The following is a 19,149-nucleotide window of genomic DNA, read 5'->3' as shown; positions in this document are numbered from 1 at the left end:
TGCTATTCTTCTCACCTAAATTGTACAGAGCGGCTATCTGAGTTACCATAGACTTTGTCAGTTCAAACCTCCATTCTCTGTTGACCTCTCTCATCAACAAGTCATTTCCATCCACAGAACTGCCGCTCACTGGATGTTTTTTGTTTCTGGCACCATTTGGAGTAAATTCTAGAGACTGTTGTGCGTGAAAATCCCAGATCATCAGCATTTACAGAAATACTCAAACCAGCACATCTTGCACCAACAATCATGCACGGTACAAATCACTGAGATCAAATTTTTTCCCCATTCTGATGGTTGATGTGAACATTAACTGAAGCTCCTGACCCATATCTGCATGATTTTATGCACTGCACTGCTGCCACATGACTGGCTGATTAGATAATCGCATGGATGATTGTTGATACCAGATGGGCTGGTTTAAGTATTTCTGTAACTGCTGATCTCCTGGGATTTTCACACACAACAGTCTCTAGAATTTATTCAGAATAGTGCCAAAAACAAAAAGCATCCAGTAAGGGGCAGTTCTGCAGATGGAAACACCTTGTTGATGAGAGAGGTCAACAGAGAATGGCCAGACTAGTTTGAACTGACAAAGTCTACGATAACTCAGATAACCGCTCTGTACAATTGTGGTGAGAAGAATATCATCTCAGAATGCGGGTTGCCGCTGTTTTGGCGGCACGAGGGGGACCTACACAATATTAGGTGGGTGGTTTTAATGTTGTTCCTGATCAGTGTAATTCTATGCATACAAACACAAGCAAATATAAAGAGCACTTGAAAGATCAAAGAATGCAGCTTAAACATTTTTTGTGTGTGTGTGTGTTTTAATCAACATTTCTTCAAAGGAATGTATTAGTTGTTTAACCCTTTTAAATGGCATGAATGCAGGAGGGAAATCAAGAGAGCGGGGAGGGAGGAAGATGGAGGAATGGACACAGAAAAGAAAACATTGCACACAAACATGGTGTTTTACAAACATCTGAACACATCACTGGAGAGGAATGGAGCTCTTTAAAATGGCCACCACCCACTGGCTATTGGCACAGAGAAACACGTACACACACTGAAGCGTTCTCTAAAAAATACACACTTTGTGGTTCGTCCCCCGCTTTTGTCTGCGTACAGTATACTAGTCCCAGCATTCATGGCGAAAGCAAGTGCACAAAGAACTGTTCAATGGAAAAGACCTTTCTGAGGCCAGATGTTCGATAAACAAGACCCAAAATAGGGATGATGGTGGGCAGAGTGTGTTTGTGTGTCCTCATGTGTCTTCTGTGATGTAGCTGTTTCATCCAAACTCAACAGCACCTGCAAACACTCCCCTCCACGTCGGTCTGTCATTGAACGATGTCCACGGCATCTCAGTTGTGTGTTTTGGACATACCCACAAACACACACACACACACACACACATCTGCACACATACGCACACGTATTCAAGTCCATGTGCACAGGGTCAGAGACATGGCTTTCATGGATTCTTTTAGTATCTTTAACATAATTCGGAAAGAACCAAAATTGAACGCTTAAATATGTATGAAACAGCCCACAAATACAACAGTGCTGAACAAACGTAACACCTCCACATTAGGCAACTTGATATTGAAGTAACAAAATCCAATTGTTGTGTAAGAGAAAACATCAATGTGACAGGAAAACATAGTTTTTCCACAGCAAAGTGATACAAAATGAAATGTTTTTGAAAGACAGATAATTAGGCTTTATAGGCAGATTGATAACAGTAACAGATTGTTCAGACTCAGCATCAGTCACAAAACACATCTGCAAAGACTACCAACATATTTGTGTATGAATGGCTTGTTATTTTTGAGTGTGTATGCAGTGTATTTCATAGCTACCGTCTAACATTCCTTTACACACACTGTGACAATGGCAGTGTAACAGAACACTCTTAAGGCAAGAAACGTACTTTCTGCACGTACAGAAATGGAGACGCAAATGTTTGGCCGATACAAATGCGCAGTCCCATTGTACATACATAACTTGCATTCTGCGGTGGTAATGAAATTTATGTGTTATTATTTGGGAAGCTAACAACTGCTGCTCAACCAAAACAACTGACCTGAAAGACACAACCAACCATAGAAGGAGATATTTGTTATGCTAATGCCTGCTATAGTAGTGGCCACACTGAGAATGCAACTCATAAAGAAACATTCAGAATGCAACAATGCATGAAATCGAGCTAGCGGTGCTGGACGTGTTTGTGTTCATGTACTTGTGTAGAGTGTGTTTTGGGCTTAAGAGAGATTGGCACTAACAGAGATGCACACAGTTTGTTACAGAGCTGCATGATTGTGTGTGTGTGTGTGTGTGTGTGTGTGTGTGTGTGTGTGTGTGTGTGTGTGTGTGTGTGTGTGTGAAAGAAAGAGAGATATTTTAAGTGTGAAATTAAGGGTAATGCTAATCAGACTCTATTTGTTGAGGTAACTAGCATATATGGCCAATCAGAATGGCTTTTGACTGTGTATTCGGTCTGTGCGTTTGACTGTTTCTCTTTACAAGAGCTTTTTTTGTGTGCCACGGCCATTGAGTCATTCTCCGAGTGTGTATGTATGCTCACATCTGCATTATATTGAGACGTGTTCGGAGATTCTCAAGAATTTGAAATGAGACTTGAAATATTTCCACTTCACTTTGCATGAACAAAAAAAGAGCACTGTGTGTCTGTAAGAGAGTAATTCTGTGAGTCCATCTATCCTGTTGTCCATCAGAGAGAATGAGTTTTTTTCTTCCCCTCATCCGTCTGTCTCTCTACCTCAGAACACCGCCGTGCTCACATCTGCCTCCTCCACCGTTTCAGACGAGCTCTTCCAAGAGTTTATTAAAAACCTTTCCTATCTCTCTCCATCCCTCTCTCCTTCGCAACACTCTCTCTCTCTATCCTCCTTCAAACAACTTTTCTTCTCCCCCCCACCTCCTACCCCTATTTTTTATTTTAATGTGCAATTCTTTCATAGTCTTTCTAGAAGTTTCCTTGCTCATTCGTTTTCTTTCCCAACAGGCGGAGTATGCATTATTTTTTAATTCACCCCCTCGAATTCTTCCCTCCTTTCTATTTTTTCCCCCCTTTTTGTTAAAAAAAAAAAGCGCCTTTAAAAATAATAATAATAATAAAAAAACAACTCTCAGATTGTTCTACCTCAACACATTCACAAACAAGGTCTATCTTCAAAACTACATCAGAGTACAAGGAGCTATAAAAATATATGTGTAGAGTGGAGGAGACTCCTGGGAAAGAGGAAAATGAGGGGGAAACAAAACCAATCAAACTCAGTTTCTGCAACAGAATAAAAGTATTAAATTAATTTACAACTCAAAAGGGGAAGAAACAAGGTCAGCATATCGTATTTTTTTTTTTAATAAAAATTAGGCCTAGCAAAGGAACAGTAACTACATGGGGAAAAAAAATCAAAAAATGATTTGACTTAGTATTCATATATAATTATAATCTATGTGTTGAAAATGATAAAAACACTTTTTTGATGTTCACTCATATTTTGTGTTTTGGTTTTAAAACAGTCTAACAAACACGCATATCCATGATCACGCTAACACTGTACTCATTCGCACTCACACAAACGTTTTACTGAAGCACACTGGTTGCAACATGTGCGACAGCAGTATCGGAATATTTATCCTACACACTCACAAAATACACACGTTATTAAAATATACAAGATTCTCCACGCCATTAAAACTCCACCAATCAAATACATGGGTCCTAGATCACGTGACTGCAGCCCTGTGTAATGATTAGCTGAATCAATGGCCCCTCCCCTCGACAGAGGAGTAGTAACACAAACTAGACTGCTATTTGTGAGTAAATGTAGCATTAAAAGTCCAAGTTCACATGAAGTCTTTCTAGGTTTGAACAAGTTGAGTTTTCTTTTCTTTTTTGTTGGTTTATTTTGTTTGCTTTTGCAAGTACATCAGAAAAGACAAAGTTTTGATGCTTGTGCTTCAGAATTCCTCCAATAAAGGGAGTTTTCATGTTTACTCAGTTGGCTGAATCATTCCAGGAGGTCTTCTTTAGCTTTACGAACTTCTCCCTGTGGGAGGATAGAGAGAAGGAGGCCCTCACATCAGGACATCCTCTCTCTAATAAAAGGCCGAAGTTGGGGGGAGTTGCGAGGAATGGTAACACACACACACCTGACCCCAAACAGTCTGTGTAGGAGAAATGTGTGTGAAGGTAAAAGAATCTGATCTACAAGGGACTCAGAATGCCGCAGTCACATGGTGAACTGCGGGGGTGGGGCTAGGGGTGGGTTTTAGGTAGTCATTAAGGTTGGTGTGGTCTTGTTAAGGTCGTCTCTGGTTCTCATACTTTATAGTAGATGTTGGCAGGGCTCTGAGGGGGCATCTCCTGTACGATGTAGACTGGATGGCCATAGTCCCCGCTGACTTTCTCGTAGTGCGGGCAGTAGGCAGAGTCAGAAGTCCGCAGCGGGATGATGATGTCACTAGGTTCAGAGCCGTTGTTGTTGCCGCCTCCTCCGCCACCGCCACAGCCTCGTTTGGGCGATGTCAGGGAGGAGAGCGAAAGGGGAGGGTGGTGCGACTCGGAATGTTTGGCATGTCGTCGTCGGTAACACACCACGCAGATCACAGCAGTGACGAGAAGGAGGAAGGCAGAACCTCCAGCTGCACCCGCGATAACGGCAATGTTGGAGGGAGGGAGGGGACCATTTTCTCCACCCGATTCTCTAGGGGGAATTTTGGGATGTGTGTTGTTTCCAGCACCTGTAAACAGAGAAAGAATTTGGTACACAAATTGAAAAATGTAACATTTGTAAAAAAAAAACAAAAAAACAATGAGACTAAAATGGTCCCTCAATAGATATAGCCTCTTTGAACAAATGTGATGTAAGATTCAGTTTAAAGGTGTGTAAGTTTTTGGAATGTTAAAATACTTTCACTTATCCTAAAGTGATATGCAGTGGCATCTTTATGTTGTTTTAAAAACAAGCTGACCAGCCCAACACAGCAACATTGGCTCAACTAATGGTGTAAGTTTGGGGAAGGACAATCTGTTTATCCAACCAATGTCAAATGGGGAATTACTGTTTAAAACAGTCTTTATTTTTTCTTGAAAAAGCCAATGTACTGTTCTAAACTCTAAGCTTATTGGGTTTTTTCCAAAATCCCTAAACCAAAACCAATATTTCCAAATGTAACTCCACTTAGAGCTTTCAAACAACATAGAACAAACTTGGCACAGACCATCAGACTGTTCTGACTTGGGCTGTTATGACTTTTCTAACTAATAAGACTTTTGGTTTTCCTGTATCGGATGATCAAAAATGTAAATTCTATCCATCCATCCACCCATCCATCGTTCTATTTGTCAGTCTATCTATCTGAAGTCCTGTCTGTCTAACTGTTGGGCCTGTACATTTTTCAAACTTCAAGCTTAAACTATTTTAATCTTTAAGGCAAGGCTTTTTCAAGCCAACATCAGTTTGTCTTGACAAACGTTACCTATCTAGTTATATTTGCAACTTTGTTTGCTGACATTAGTGTCACAGAAATTGTGCAGAAAGGAAATCCAATGTCTTCGCTTAGCAGTTTTCTGAGTTTCAATGCATATCATTAGGGAAACTTTTTTGAGTCTTTCTAGATTGCATTTGGTGATGACACCCATTAGTGAAATGACCACCTTCAACCTGTTCCTGTATTAGAGTGTGGACTCCAGAGAAGTGCCCTTTGACACTTACATGAGTATTAGTCTGATGTAGCAGGTTCATTAGTGCTGCCACATCCTGCCCTTTAGCATCGCCTTTCTACATCTATCTCACCATCTGATGGGCTACTTTAGTTAATGACTTTAACCAGTCAAATGGAACAAATTAAACTGGGCCAGTCATCTAGCCATTTGATTGGCTTGTTCATGTCCTTAACAGATCAAACTGAACCAATTAGAGCCATGTTCACTAAAACTGTCTGAAATTTGAATAAAGTTGGATGACATTGCAGAGTAGTGGTCTTTTCTCTGAACTCACTGACCAGTGGCTCAGATCACACTGAGTCAAGGTGGATTGGGTTTCTGCAAACATGCACGTTTTGGCACACATGTAAAACACACACAGTCTAAGCCTGCGGTCAGCCACATGAGTAGATACTGTGGTCTGGCAAAGAAGATGTGAACCACAATCATCAAACCATAGATTAGAATAAAAAAGATCAAGAGATAGAACAGTTGAGATGAGGCAATGGTCAGTGTTTGGACACAATGTTATGGTCTGTTCACACCAAGAACGAAACAAACAAAAAAGTGAAACGAATGGCAGAGTGAAACAAAAAAACATTCTGGCCAAAAACCTTGTTTTATCATCAAATTTTTGTCCAATGTGTGAATAGGTCTACAGGAATGCATAGTTTAAATTCAGAGTCATGTTTGTGGCAAATGTTCACTTTTCGTGTGAATGTGCCTTTAGAGTAAGAACAGACTAAGCTAGACCATGATAATTGATTCTTATTATATCAAGTTTGGTTGACGCTGGAGGTTTATTATCATTCATATTTTTGCCCTAAAAACATTAAGAGGACTGTTTAAAAAAAAAAAAAAAAAAAAAAAAAAAAATATATATATATATATATATATATATATATATATATATATATATATATATATATAATAATAATAACACTTTTCACACATGGAAACATGAGCAATGGTTAATGTGGTTTATGTGCTGCTGCTTCACACACTGAATTTTAATAGATGTGGGATCTATGATGCTATATTAGTCATTTATCTTTACATAACAGGATTATGGAGTGTGGGAGGCATTTCACAGGGGAAATGAAAGCCAATCTAAATGCTGTGGTCTGATTGGGCTCTTTAAACTGAAGAATTTCAGTTGAATGTATAAAACCCTCACAATATAGATCTGCTAGCTAAATACAAAATGGTCATTTTCAGAGGAGGTCTACTTTACTGTAATGCTGTGTCCTAACCAGGCACGGTGCAATAAAAGCCATCTCTTCTATTTAAATGGAATGTAAGTTTTATGGCTTTGTTATTTATTCTGGGCTTTCTAGTTTATTAAAGGATCCCCAACAATGAACATTTTCATCATTTACTTATCCTCATGTTCCAAACCCTTTCTTCCGTAGAACACAAAGGGAGAAATTTTAATGAGCGTTCACACCGCAGACTACTAAATGTAGTTTATGTGACTTGTTTGCTATTTTCCAAGTCAATGACAGACCACATATTTGAACCTGGCACATTGCGTTTGAGTAAATGATGACAGAATAAAAATTTTTGGGTGAACTATTCCTTTAAGGAGGCAAACTATGTCTCATTGGCAATGGGACATACAGATTGGAAAGGTACATGGGTTTGATAAAACACACATTAAGTACAAGACATAGAACAAATGACCATTGTGCTCAATTAGCTGGACATAGCTGATGTTTCAGTGGGTGCGGGGCGTATGTGTGTAGTTGTGATCTCAGCAGGATACAATAAGAGCCCCTGCCGAGTGCAGGAGTGGTCAAAAATACAGGGATCTTTCTACAGGCGCACTCAATTGGCCCATCATTATTCTTGACACAATTCCTCTCGTTTTCTCTCTACATCCCTCGCTCCTTTCCTCAACCTCCTCCTTCGCTCCGTGTCTCTATGACTGTCTGTGTTTTTGTGCTCATAATGGTCTGCAGCCCCCCCAACCCACCTCCACCTGAAATGATGATAGACAGACAGATAGACAGCTAGATACTGTAGATAGATCTGATTTTAAGACGCACAAGCTTTCTCTGTTTCGCACTATTTTCTTTGTATGTATGTTAGAGAACAGATAGAATAAGACACAAGGCAGCATCCTCGTGCTCCCACATGTCAAAACCATGCAAACATAGAGTTTGAGTAATTTTCTCATTCTATCATCATACACTAATCATCCTCCTCTCCTTCTCATTTTCTGTTTCTTTCTTCCTCTCAGGACCAACTAAACCCAGGCCGTTAAACTAATGGCATTAATAAGTCTCAGAAACGACAGCTCTTTCCTCCTCTCATCTTTTATCTTTCCCCGTGCGGCCATTACCCCACCACACTTAGCCTCCAGTCCGCGGCTGCGAGGCCTGTAAAGACGATGCAGAACAGAGGGAGAGTGAGGAGGAGAGAACAAACAGAAGGGTGGAATATATCAAAAATAACCCGAGCGTCAAGACGGCTGTTTCTCTACATCCATCTGTCATTTCCTTCCCTTGTTCCTTGAGATAGTTCTGTTCTTTTTTTAATGTTGTGTCTGTTTGGTATGTGAAATTTTGATGTGTCCTCAGCTGATACTGAAAGCAGCTGTGTTTACCTGGATTTGGGTTGTTGATACGGCCCGCTGGGTCGGCTTTGGGGGGCTTGGCTGGGAGGCCATATGGACCTACAGACAAGCAATAGAGTGAAATGGTTTAGTAATCAACCAGTATCAAAAATCGTAAAAAACACGCACCTGTGTGGCCTGGGTAGCTCAGCGAGTATTGACGCTGACTACCACCCCTGGAGTCGCGAGTTCGAATCCAGGGTGTGCTGAGTGACTCCAGCCAGGTCTCCTAAGAACCAAATTGGCCCGGTTGCTAGGGAGGGTAGAGTCACATGGGGTAACCTCCTTGTGGTCACGATTGGTGGTTCTCGCTCTCAGTGGGGCGCGTGGTATATTGTGCGTGGATCGCGGAGAGTAGCATGAGCCTCCACATGCTGTGAGTCTCTGTGGTGTCATGCACAATGAGCCACATGATAAGATACGCGGATTGACTGTCTCAGAAGTGGAGGCAACTGAGACTTGTCCTCTGCCACCTGGATTGAGGTGAGTAACCACACCACCATGAGGACCTACTAAGTAGTGGGAATTGGGCATTCCAAATTGGGAGAAAAGGGGATAAAAAACAAAAACAACAACAAAAAACACTTGTACTATTAAGGGTGTTATCTTGTGCAAGACGACCAATGTCATATACATGCTTCAGTGTCCTTGTGGCTTGTCATATATTGGCAAGACAAATCGGTCTCTTAAAACTAGAATTTCAGAACATAGAAGTTCTATAAGAAATCATGATCAAAAAAGTTCTGTGGCAGTACACTTTACCCTAGTACATCATCCAGTTTCCTCTTTGAAATATATTGTCATTGAAGCTATTAAACAACATCGGAGAGAAGGTGATATGAATGTCCAGTTACTCAAAAGAGCTGCATTTTGGATATACATTATCACCAAAAGACCTCAATGAGGATTTTGATATACGCCATTTTCTCCGATTGACCTGCTGTCATTTTAAGTGTTATTATTTTTTTCTTCTCCTATTGTTATTTATTAATTTCTTCTTATGTAGGATATTAGTTTTCTTTAATGGAACTGTGGGTATTCCTAGATCTCTCTTAGTGGTGTATTTGTCTCAACATGTGAACTACATGATCTTTGATACCTCTATTTACCTGTTGTCAGTATCTATTACATGGCAGTATGATGGTGCTCACACTTGATGGTTTAGCCAATGTTCAGTTGACATATTTCTTCTACATACTTTGTATTTTATATAAATTTTATGCTATATTTGTAAGACATTTTTGTTGATGTTTTTGTAAATATGTACAGTGTACCTTTTGATTGTGAGACTTGTGTCCTATGCAATAATAATAATGTTATGTTTATGCAATGATAATGTTTGCATGTGATGTCATGTGATTTCTTGATTGTTGTTCATAGGTACTGTATATATGGGTGTGTTTCTTTGTGTGTAATTTGAGTATGATGAAGAGCATGTAGCTCGAAAAGTCTACATGGTACAAGAAACCTTGATTAACATTATAATGTTATAATATAATTATTATTAACTTATTATTAACTTAACATAAGTTATAATTACATAATGCTATAATATAATAGCAATGTAATTACATTATATTTACAATATAATTTTAAAACTTCATGAAAAAAAATAAAATGCTACAAAATTGAAGAATATGGGCCCCTTAATATGTTTCAAGTCATAATATTGTCAAAGTCTTCACTAATGTAATTAAGGGATTACTGCAGAGGTGATGCAATCATTACATACGATTTAGAAGCCAGACCAACATTTCATATGCACACAGTCATCTCTGAGCTTATGGCAAACTGTCATGCTTGTCAAAATGGCATGACAGCCAGTGTGCGTATGTGTGTGTTGGAATATCGCATCAGAAATCTCCAACCGAAACAGCTTTTATTTAGATGACAAACAAAACAGACGTGACCTTTCAGCCACAAAGCAGATAACAACTAGAGTTAGAGTGAGAGAGAGAGACAAATACACAGAGAGAGCATTGTCTGAATGTTTTTGAAGAAAAGTAAATAATAAGAGTCGATGAAAAGAAATATACAAATTAATATCCAAATATGAAGACAAAGAAATGAGAAAAAAGTAAAGCAAAGAAAAATAATAAAATGTTTTCTTTGAGCTGTAGTGAATTCACACTCATTCAACAGTGTACAAGTGACTGCGTGATCGGCATGACTGATACTAACTGTATACACACACACACACACACACACACACACACACACACACACTCAACTAAACAGATATGAGTGTGTATGCAATACTGTTATGGCTCAGGGACTTATGTCCACAGTCTGTTGGGATTTACTACTTACCGCTGTTTTCTAGAATTTAATAGTGAAAACTAACAGGGATGGACAGAGTTTGTGTTTGTGTGTAAACAAAAGCTATTGGTCATGAATGTGGTCATGTGTGCCATAGAGAGAAACTCTTTACTGAGCTTCTGTTTCAGCAAATCCAGCACCCGTAACTGTTTCAGGTGACCAACCCTCTGGCTTTGTCTGCTGATAAGCTCCCAAGAGTGTGTGTGTGTGTTACTCACTCTGTCCCACTTTCAGCACCACCTTCATGCCCTGTGTAGCACAAACTCCTCCTCTCATGCTCTCCAGTCCCTGACGTGTCCCGTCTGATGTAGCTGTAAAAGAAGAGATTTATTACTTTTTATTACAGTTTATCATACAAAAAGACACTCAAACTGAATGTTGCTCACTGTAGATTCAAAAGAACCGGTTCATAAAGGTAAATTGTTTGGGAATCGGACTACACTAGTCATTGTGTATGATGCTCACTGTAGATTTAAAAGAACTGGTTCATAAGAGTCATTCGTTCAGTAATCGGACTACACTAGTCACGCTGTATTTTGCTCGCTGTAGATTCAAAAGAACCGGCTCATAGCAGTCATTCGTTCGAGAATCGGACTGCAATAGTCGCCCTGTATGTTGCTCATTGTAGATTCAAAAGAACCAGCTCATAGGAGTCATTCCTTTGGGAATCGGACTGCAATTGTTGCCCCATACATTGCTCATTGTAGATTCAAAAGAACTGGCTCATAAGAGTCACTCGTTCGACAATCGGACAACACTAGTCCTGCTGTATGTTGCTCATTGTAGATTCAAAAGAACCGGCTCATAAGAGTCACTCGTTCGAGATTCAGACTACACTAGTCAAAATAATGATTCAAGATGGAGATAAAAATTGTGTTTTCTTTTTATTTATTTGTCACTCTTGAAAATTAATGTCAAGTGCATTGCATTGTGGTATACAGTATCTCACACAGTTTGCTCTGGTTGAATACTACACATTTTAGCAATTCTTAGTCTATCATCCAGGTATTCAATGCATAAAAAATTGCATACTGTACACAGTATAAAACTGCATACTACAAAAATAGCATGTGTAGTATGATAGCATGCTTTTGTGGACATACATAGGTGACTGAGGTTATAGCACAACCACTATATAGAATATTATAGCAATCACTGTTCTCCTAACACACAGTCATTCTGTGTAGATATTTGATCTTATATGGATTAACACACATAAATGTCACTCTGCCCATGGTACAGCTCTAATGAGGCATAATTTCCAGTCCCAGAGGAGGTCATTTAACATCCTAAAACTCCTCAAAGTGCATCCATCACTCACACACAAACTCTCTCAATCCAGGACCCATTTTTCTGCCTGCAAAACACTGGCAGGATCCTGATAAATTATATTGGTGAGCTACATGGGCCTAAGTGGGCCAGCGTGGTCCAGATGCAAGCTACAGGTGGACGTCATGCGAGATGCATGTGGGCTGAACTAAAAGCGGCTGACGGCTGATTACATGTGGGCCAGATGCACAGGCTAAAGACAGGACTGCTTCTCCGTGGTAATAAGGCCTGGCCATCTTAAATGAGAAAGAGAGAGAGACAGAGCGAGAGAGAGAGAGGAATAATGAGCTGATGTAAGTGGGAGTGCCAGATCTTATTTACAGAGGGATGGAGAGAGTGAGACAGAAAGAAATGAAATGGAGGAAAGACACACTCCTGAAATTGTTCATCCTATCGCTCAATATCTCTTGATTTGATTCCTTTTCCTTCCTTCATTTCAAATATATCCCACTATGGTAGACTTGAGTGGATTTTTTAAAACCTTTTCCTCTGTTTAGAGAAAAAACAATATCCCTGGGCTTGCAGAATAACATCACCACCGATGACCCACCAAGGGTGTGAAAAAAGAGACCTTCACACCTTCATCTCTCCCTCTTCTTCACTCCCTCACTCACACTCACAACAGAATGTCTTTGCAGAGAGAGAGAGAGAGAGAGAGAGAGAAAGAGAGAGAAACAATAAGACCAATAAGATGAAATAAGAATCCCAAAAGGATGGAAAGCCTCTTTTTTTTTTCATGAAGACAAATATATATATAAATAAATACATTTAGTCGATATTTTGTCATGTCATATTCATTCATTTTATTCAGTTTTACCCTAACTAAAATGCCACATAATTTTCGTCTACCAAAGTAACAATTTAGTTGACGAAAATGTGCAAAATAACAAAATTGTGTGTCAAACTGTAACAGTCCAAACTTTAAACAAATTTTTGAAAATTTTGAAAAATGTATATACATGTATTATTTTAAACATGCTTCAAACATATAAAAGATACAACAAAGTGATGTACGTGTTGTGAAAACCATACAGGAAGTTTTAAGAAGGATCATATTTGCTTTTGATCAACAAAATATTTCGGACCATATATAATGTTGGATTAAAACAACCTTTAAGTCGCAGACCCCAAGCCTTCCCTAACTCTATGATATTCCCTAGGCGAGAATACTCAAAGTTATCTCAAACCCTAAAACTTCTAGATATTCTGACACATTTTGGTAAGATGGAAAGAAAAAGAGCAAGAGAGAGAGTGAGGCAGTAAGGGAAGAAGGGAGACACTGATGGTCTTTGACAAGCTGTTGCTGGTATGATTGAGAAGAGGGACGATAACAGGTCATGGAAAGATCTAACATGCAAGTAGCTGACAGAAAAGAGAGAGTGAGAAAAAGAAGAGTGAAGAGAGAGAAAAGGAAAGATGCTTATGGCTGTGACTCCTCCCTGTTTGTGGAAATAATAAAAGGTCACGTACACACTGCAGGTAATTACGGTTGTCACTCCACACCTGAGTACTTAATCCCATTCTGTACGAAAAACGTTTCTTTATTTTCAGAAATGACAATCACGGAATTCACTCCTGAAAAAATGAGGTAGTGACAACTGAATTTCCAGTAAATCTGCAAAATGTGTACAAGACCGGACTGAACAACCAGTCATTAATGCATTTAAAAGTGTTTTGTGGCATCTATGTTTCTTGTTTACAGCTGCAAGATGCTAAACCATTACTACTGTTCTCACTACGCCAACCATCACTACTTCAGTACTGACTCCTGCATGTTTTCATACAAACTACATTTTAATTTAGGGTATTTGCTACCACATTTAAAGGAAAATTCACCCAGAAATGAAAATTCTTTCATTATTTACATGACCATAATATGGTGGCTACATCGATGACATTAAAACTCATTGGTTCTCATCGCATCTCTTGGCCAAACGTGCAACATGAAGGCATGATGTTTGGTCACGAGACGCGATGAGAACCAATGAGGTTTGATATTATTGATGTAGCTGCCATATTTGATTTAAGTGCGTTATTAGTATGATTTGATTTGAAAGTGAATATTGACTGAAATTGTATTCTGTTCATTGCATAAAGTTATATTATTGCTTAAAACATACACAGAATATAGTGCATGAGTCGTATCGATTACTTTTATTGTAGTTTCATTATGTTTTTTTGTCTTTTTTGAGCTTGACAAACTAACTTACTATTATATACGGAATAAACCCTTTGAAGACTTTTTATAAAATTTATAATTTGTGTTCCAGGGAAGAAAGGAAGTATTCAGTAGGGCAAATATGATAGAATTTTAATTTTTGGTGAACTATTCTTTTAAAAGTGGAGGCCACTTCCAAATCTTGCAGTGTGTACGTGGCCAAGGTGAAGAAACATCTCAGTCATTCGTTCTTAGATAGTAGTGTACATGGCAACCTAAATCACCACACAACTCAGACAAGCAGATTTTATGCACCTCAGTTTGAGTGTGTGTATTTGTCCAGGATTAGAATATAAACATGTATTGTTTCTGTGTAAAATAGAAGTGTCATCGTGTAAAAAGATTCATCGGAGAAGAACTAGTGACTTAAAATAGCTAACAAAACAGCCAAGGAGGCTGAATGTGTGTGTCTCCCATGCATGTGTTTATGTAAAGGGGTTCTGGGATGCCTCTTGTCGCACTAATGATGGTGATAAAGCATAAGTCAGTCAGACATGTGTGTGTTATGTGTAGGTGTTATCCCACGGCTATTATTGTGGCAAGACGTGTGTGTGTGTGTGTGTGTGTGTTTATGAGAATTAGAGAGAGTGCTAGACTGTGTGTGTTTGTTTTGTGTCGCAAATATGTTACAGTTATTTTCCACAGTACAGCGAAATAAATCATAAATATTCACATTTTGAGAACCGTTGTCTGTTAAAGGAAGATTCTGGGTTATTTTTATACCAAAAGTCAATGTACCGCAAGTGTGGAAAACTACGATTTCCACAAGTCATTTTGACTAATTGCTCAGATTAGATTATCCAAAAGAAAATCTGACAATGCAAGACAAAAAAAGTAATTAAATCACATTTGAAATCATCGCATCACTCCCTGTTTTTGACGTGAAAACGTTAACAGATTTGCGCACAACACCTGTGCACATTGGATAAGCTGGTAAGAACACTGGTAAAGGTGTTAGCCTGCAATGTGAAATCAGGATAATGAGCAAAAATCTACCCGTGTTGATCAGTTTATATTTAAACCGTTTATGACCATTATTAAACTGTTATTACCCAGATAAAGGAAATTTGGGCATTTACACGACCTTATACATTGTCGGCTTATTATGCATAATCAGTGTAAGAACATGCATGTAAACGCACTCCATATTGCACTGATACTTTAGACCAAAAGAAGCAGATCCTTTAAAGAAGCTTTAAAGAATGTCTAAACAAACTCTTTCTTGCAAGTCAGTCTACTGGCGACCATCTTTGGAATGCTCTGGTGAAGCTATTTCCAGTCATGAAAGTACAGCTCCTATCTACTTGAATGGGGGAACACCGAAATCTCAAAAACGGTTGGTCAAGATTACGATCACAAAACATATTTCAAATCAGCAGTAAAATCTGACAACACTGGAAACATAAATGGTGCTTCTTTACCTCTATAGGTATCTTATTATGCACACAAAAAAAGAAAAGAAAAAAAGTGCGTTCTTAAGTTGATCGATGTCTGTATCTAAAAGGTGATTGGCCCTTATACCAGAAAGGCGGGACTTCCTTTCTACACCCATTGACAGTTGGGCGTTCCAATTTCTCCAATTCAATTTAACAGAAGTGGCCAGTCTCTGCTAAATAGCCTCTGGTCTAAATAAGCACAAATCTGCAACTGACATTTCTCTAGCTATAGCCATACTTTAAACTCTTGCCATGACCATTTAAAAGAGTAAATCCGGTTACTTCTGCTTGGTAAACACACTAGGAAGGGATATGATGTACCTATTCATAAACACTGTTTACATGGATCAATTCAACCCTTAGAAATTACATTGGTAATGCATTATCAAAAGTTCATCCGCCAAGAAAAGTAGTCCCAGTGCTGCGCAAGTAAAAGACATTTTCTGAAGAATTTGTATAAGTGCTTCCATTTCAAGTGTTTTTACTATAAACTCATTTGCCATACAATTATACACACTGAGGGATGGGTTGAAATTATGGTCTGTGGTAATTGACAGCATTCCCCACATTCTGTCCATAGACATTAAGTTGTAAATACCCCAGAATATTCCATTAAGCACACACATTCAAATCTCAACACAACCACTGCTGAATATAGACATTAAGTTCAAATTCTGTGTGTGTGAGTGCTTGTCTGAAATACGATGTGTTTTCTCAGTACAGTACTGAACTGGGAGAGATTTGCACTGCTCTCCTCAGCCAACTATTTCCACCTTTGGCTCACACTTCGTATTTCCTGAAACTAAATAAGTCTCAATAAATCAGAAGCAACACATTGCTATGGTTTATTTAAGCCATTAACGAAGCCCTCATAAGCAATTAAGAGAGTGCTGACAGCTATAGGAGAGAGGGATGGCAGAATTCACTAAAAGAAAAAATACGCTGCATAAGAGATTAATAATACTCGCCACCGACACAAAATCATAATGTTTTCCATTAACTTAAAAAGCGAGAGGAACTGATGTTCTTGCAAGACACAATTTATGCCGTTACCCTCCAAAACATCTGCAATTTATGAGGGAAAATGGTTGCCGACGAGGAAATGGATGCAGATTTTGACAGCACTTTGCTTAATGTTTCCTTAATGTTTTGGAGTGGCACATTCTGCATTGGTTGGACTATGATGTCCACTGTAAAGTGAAAAGTGAAATACTCAGAGGCACAAGAGGCTGGAGACGTTGTTCACCTTAGAAGACACACCCTGGTGTCGTTATGAATGGCCCTGTGTGTATACCTGTGCATATCTGATATAGGAGCATATTTGAAAGCCTACAGGCTAACATCAGATTGTGTGTAAGTGTGTGTATTTGTACGAGCAGGACAGATTAAGGAGCCTCATGAGGCAAGTGCGAGTATATCACACTGACAGTCTTGGCAATGGTGCATAATTGCAGCTCATAATGTCCCAGATGAAGAGACACACACTTACACACACATACAGGGTAGCACAAGAATATAGATGCCAAAGGCAAACATGTTTAAAACATAAATTACATATGAGAATGAATATTTAATCGTGCCCACCACACACAATGACACACATGTTTTTAGCAATTTGAATGAGCATGCTGCCCTAAAAAGCACAAAAACAAAGTAACAAGTTTTTTTTATTATTATTACTATGCAGCCAAATGGGGATTATAATATAGTCTAACTCTATTTTCTCTGAATCTGAGCATATTTGGACAGATCATATTCCAAAAGACCCAATTTAGTTTTTTCTATTAATGTGCGCTACACGGACAACTTTTGCTATAGTGCACCATCTCCATGCTTATATCAGCATCTCCCGCTAAATGCATTTAGATGCACTCCAGCAGCATAGATTTCTATTGTTTTTATATTAAGCTAAGTACAGTTGAAGTCAGAAGTTTACATACACCTTAGCCAAATACAATTAAACTCACAATTCCTGATATTTAATTGTAGAAAACATTCCCTGTCTTAGGTCAGTTAAGATCACTACTTTATTTTAAGAATGTGAAATGTCAGAATAAATAGTAGAGAGAATGATTTATTTCAGCTTTTATTTCTTTCATCACATTCCCAGTGGGTCAGAAGTTTACATACACTTTGTTAGTATTTGGTAGCATTCCCTTTAAATTGTTTAACTTGGGTTAAACGTTTTGGGTAGCCTTCCACAAGCTTCTCACAATAAGTTGCTGGAATTTTGGCCCATTCCTCCAGACAGAACTAGTGTAACTGAGTCAGGTTTGTAGGCCTCCTTGCTCGCACAAGCTTTTTCAGTTCTGCCCACAAATTTTCTATCAGATTGAGGTCAGGGCTTTGTGATGGCCACTCCAGTACCTTGACTTTGTTGTCCTTAAGCCATTTTGCCACAACTTTGGAGGTATGCTTGGGGTCATTGTCCATTTGTAAGACCCATTTGCCCATTTGTTTTAACATCCTGGCTGATGTCATGAGATGTTGCTTTAATATATCCACATAATATTCCTTCCTCATGATGCCATCTATTTTGTGAAGTGCACCAGTCCCTCACAAAGCAAAGCACCCCCACAACATGATACTGCCACCCCCATTCTTCACAGTTTGGATCGTGTTCTTCAGCTTGCAAGCCTCACCCTTTTTCCTCCAAACATAATGATGGTCATTATGGCCAAACAGTTTAATTTTTGTTTCATCAGACCAGAGGACATTTCTCCAAAAAGTAAGATCTTTGTCCCCATGTGCACTTGCAAACTGTAGTCTGGCTTTTTTATGGTGGTTTTGGAGTAGTGGCTTCTGCCTTGCTGAGCAGCCTTTCAGGTTATACCGATATTGGACTCATTTTACTGTGGATATAGATACTCGTCAACCTGTTTCCTCCAGTATCTTCACAAGGTCCTTTGCTGTTGTTCTGGAATTGATTTTCACTTTTCGCACCAAACTACATTCATCTCTAGGAGACAGAATGCGTCAGAATATGATGGCTGCATTGTCCCATTGTGTTTACTCTTGTGTACTATTGTTTGTACAGATGAACATGATACCTTCAGGCATTTGGAAATTACTCCCAAGGATGAACCAGACTTGTGGAGGTCTACAATTATTTTTCTGAGGTCTTGGCTGATTTCTTTATATTTTCCCGTGATATCGAGCAAAGAGGCACTGAGTTTGAAGGTAGGCCTTAAAATACATCCACAGATACACCTCAAATTGACTCCAATTAGCAAATTAGCCTATCAGAAGCTAATTGACTAATTGCCTAAAGGCTTGACATCATTTTCTGGAATTGTCCAAGCTGCTTAAAGGCACAGTTAACTTAGTGTATGTAAACTTCTGACCCACTGGAATTGTGATATAGTCAATAATAAGTGAAACAATCTGTCTGTATACAATTGTTGGAAAAATGTATTGTGTCATGCACAAAGTAGATGTCCTAAACGACTTGCCAAAACTATAGTCTGCTAATATGAAATCTGTGGAGTGGTTA

General features: G+C 38.8%; 1 protein-coding gene across 2 annotated transcripts in view; it reads right to left on the bottom strand.

Annotated features, from left to right (window-relative positions):
* Positions 1 to 698: 698 nt before the first annotated feature.
* LOC127412973 (ephrin-B3-like) overlaps positions 699 to 19,149 on the bottom strand; it is a 102,769-nt gene continuing 84,318 nt past the window's right edge. Inside the window, exons 4-6 of one of the 2 annotated variants that reach the window (XM_051649730.1) lie at positions 10,892 to 10,984; positions 8,346 to 8,414; positions 699 to 4,773 (exon numbers count right to left, since the gene is read on the bottom strand). In XM_051649730.1, the coding sequence (XP_051505690.1) occupies positions 4,352 to 4,773; positions 8,346 to 8,414; positions 10,892 to 10,984 (584 nt within the window). In that variant the 3' untranslated portion in view covers positions 699 to 4,351. The remainder of the gene's footprint in view (positions 4,774 to 8,345; positions 8,415 to 10,891; positions 10,985 to 19,149) is intronic. The other variant, XM_051649739.1, reaches the window with a different exon arrangement.

The sequence above is a fragment of the Myxocyprinus asiaticus genome, chromosome 2, assembly GCF_019703515.2.
Source record: "Myxocyprinus asiaticus isolate MX2 ecotype Aquarium Trade chromosome 2, UBuf_Myxa_2, whole genome shotgun sequence".
NCBI classification, from domain to species: domain Eukaryota; kingdom Metazoa; phylum Chordata; class Actinopteri; order Cypriniformes; family Catostomidae; genus Myxocyprinus; species Myxocyprinus asiaticus.
This window is presented reverse-complemented; position numbering and strand designations above follow the sequence as displayed.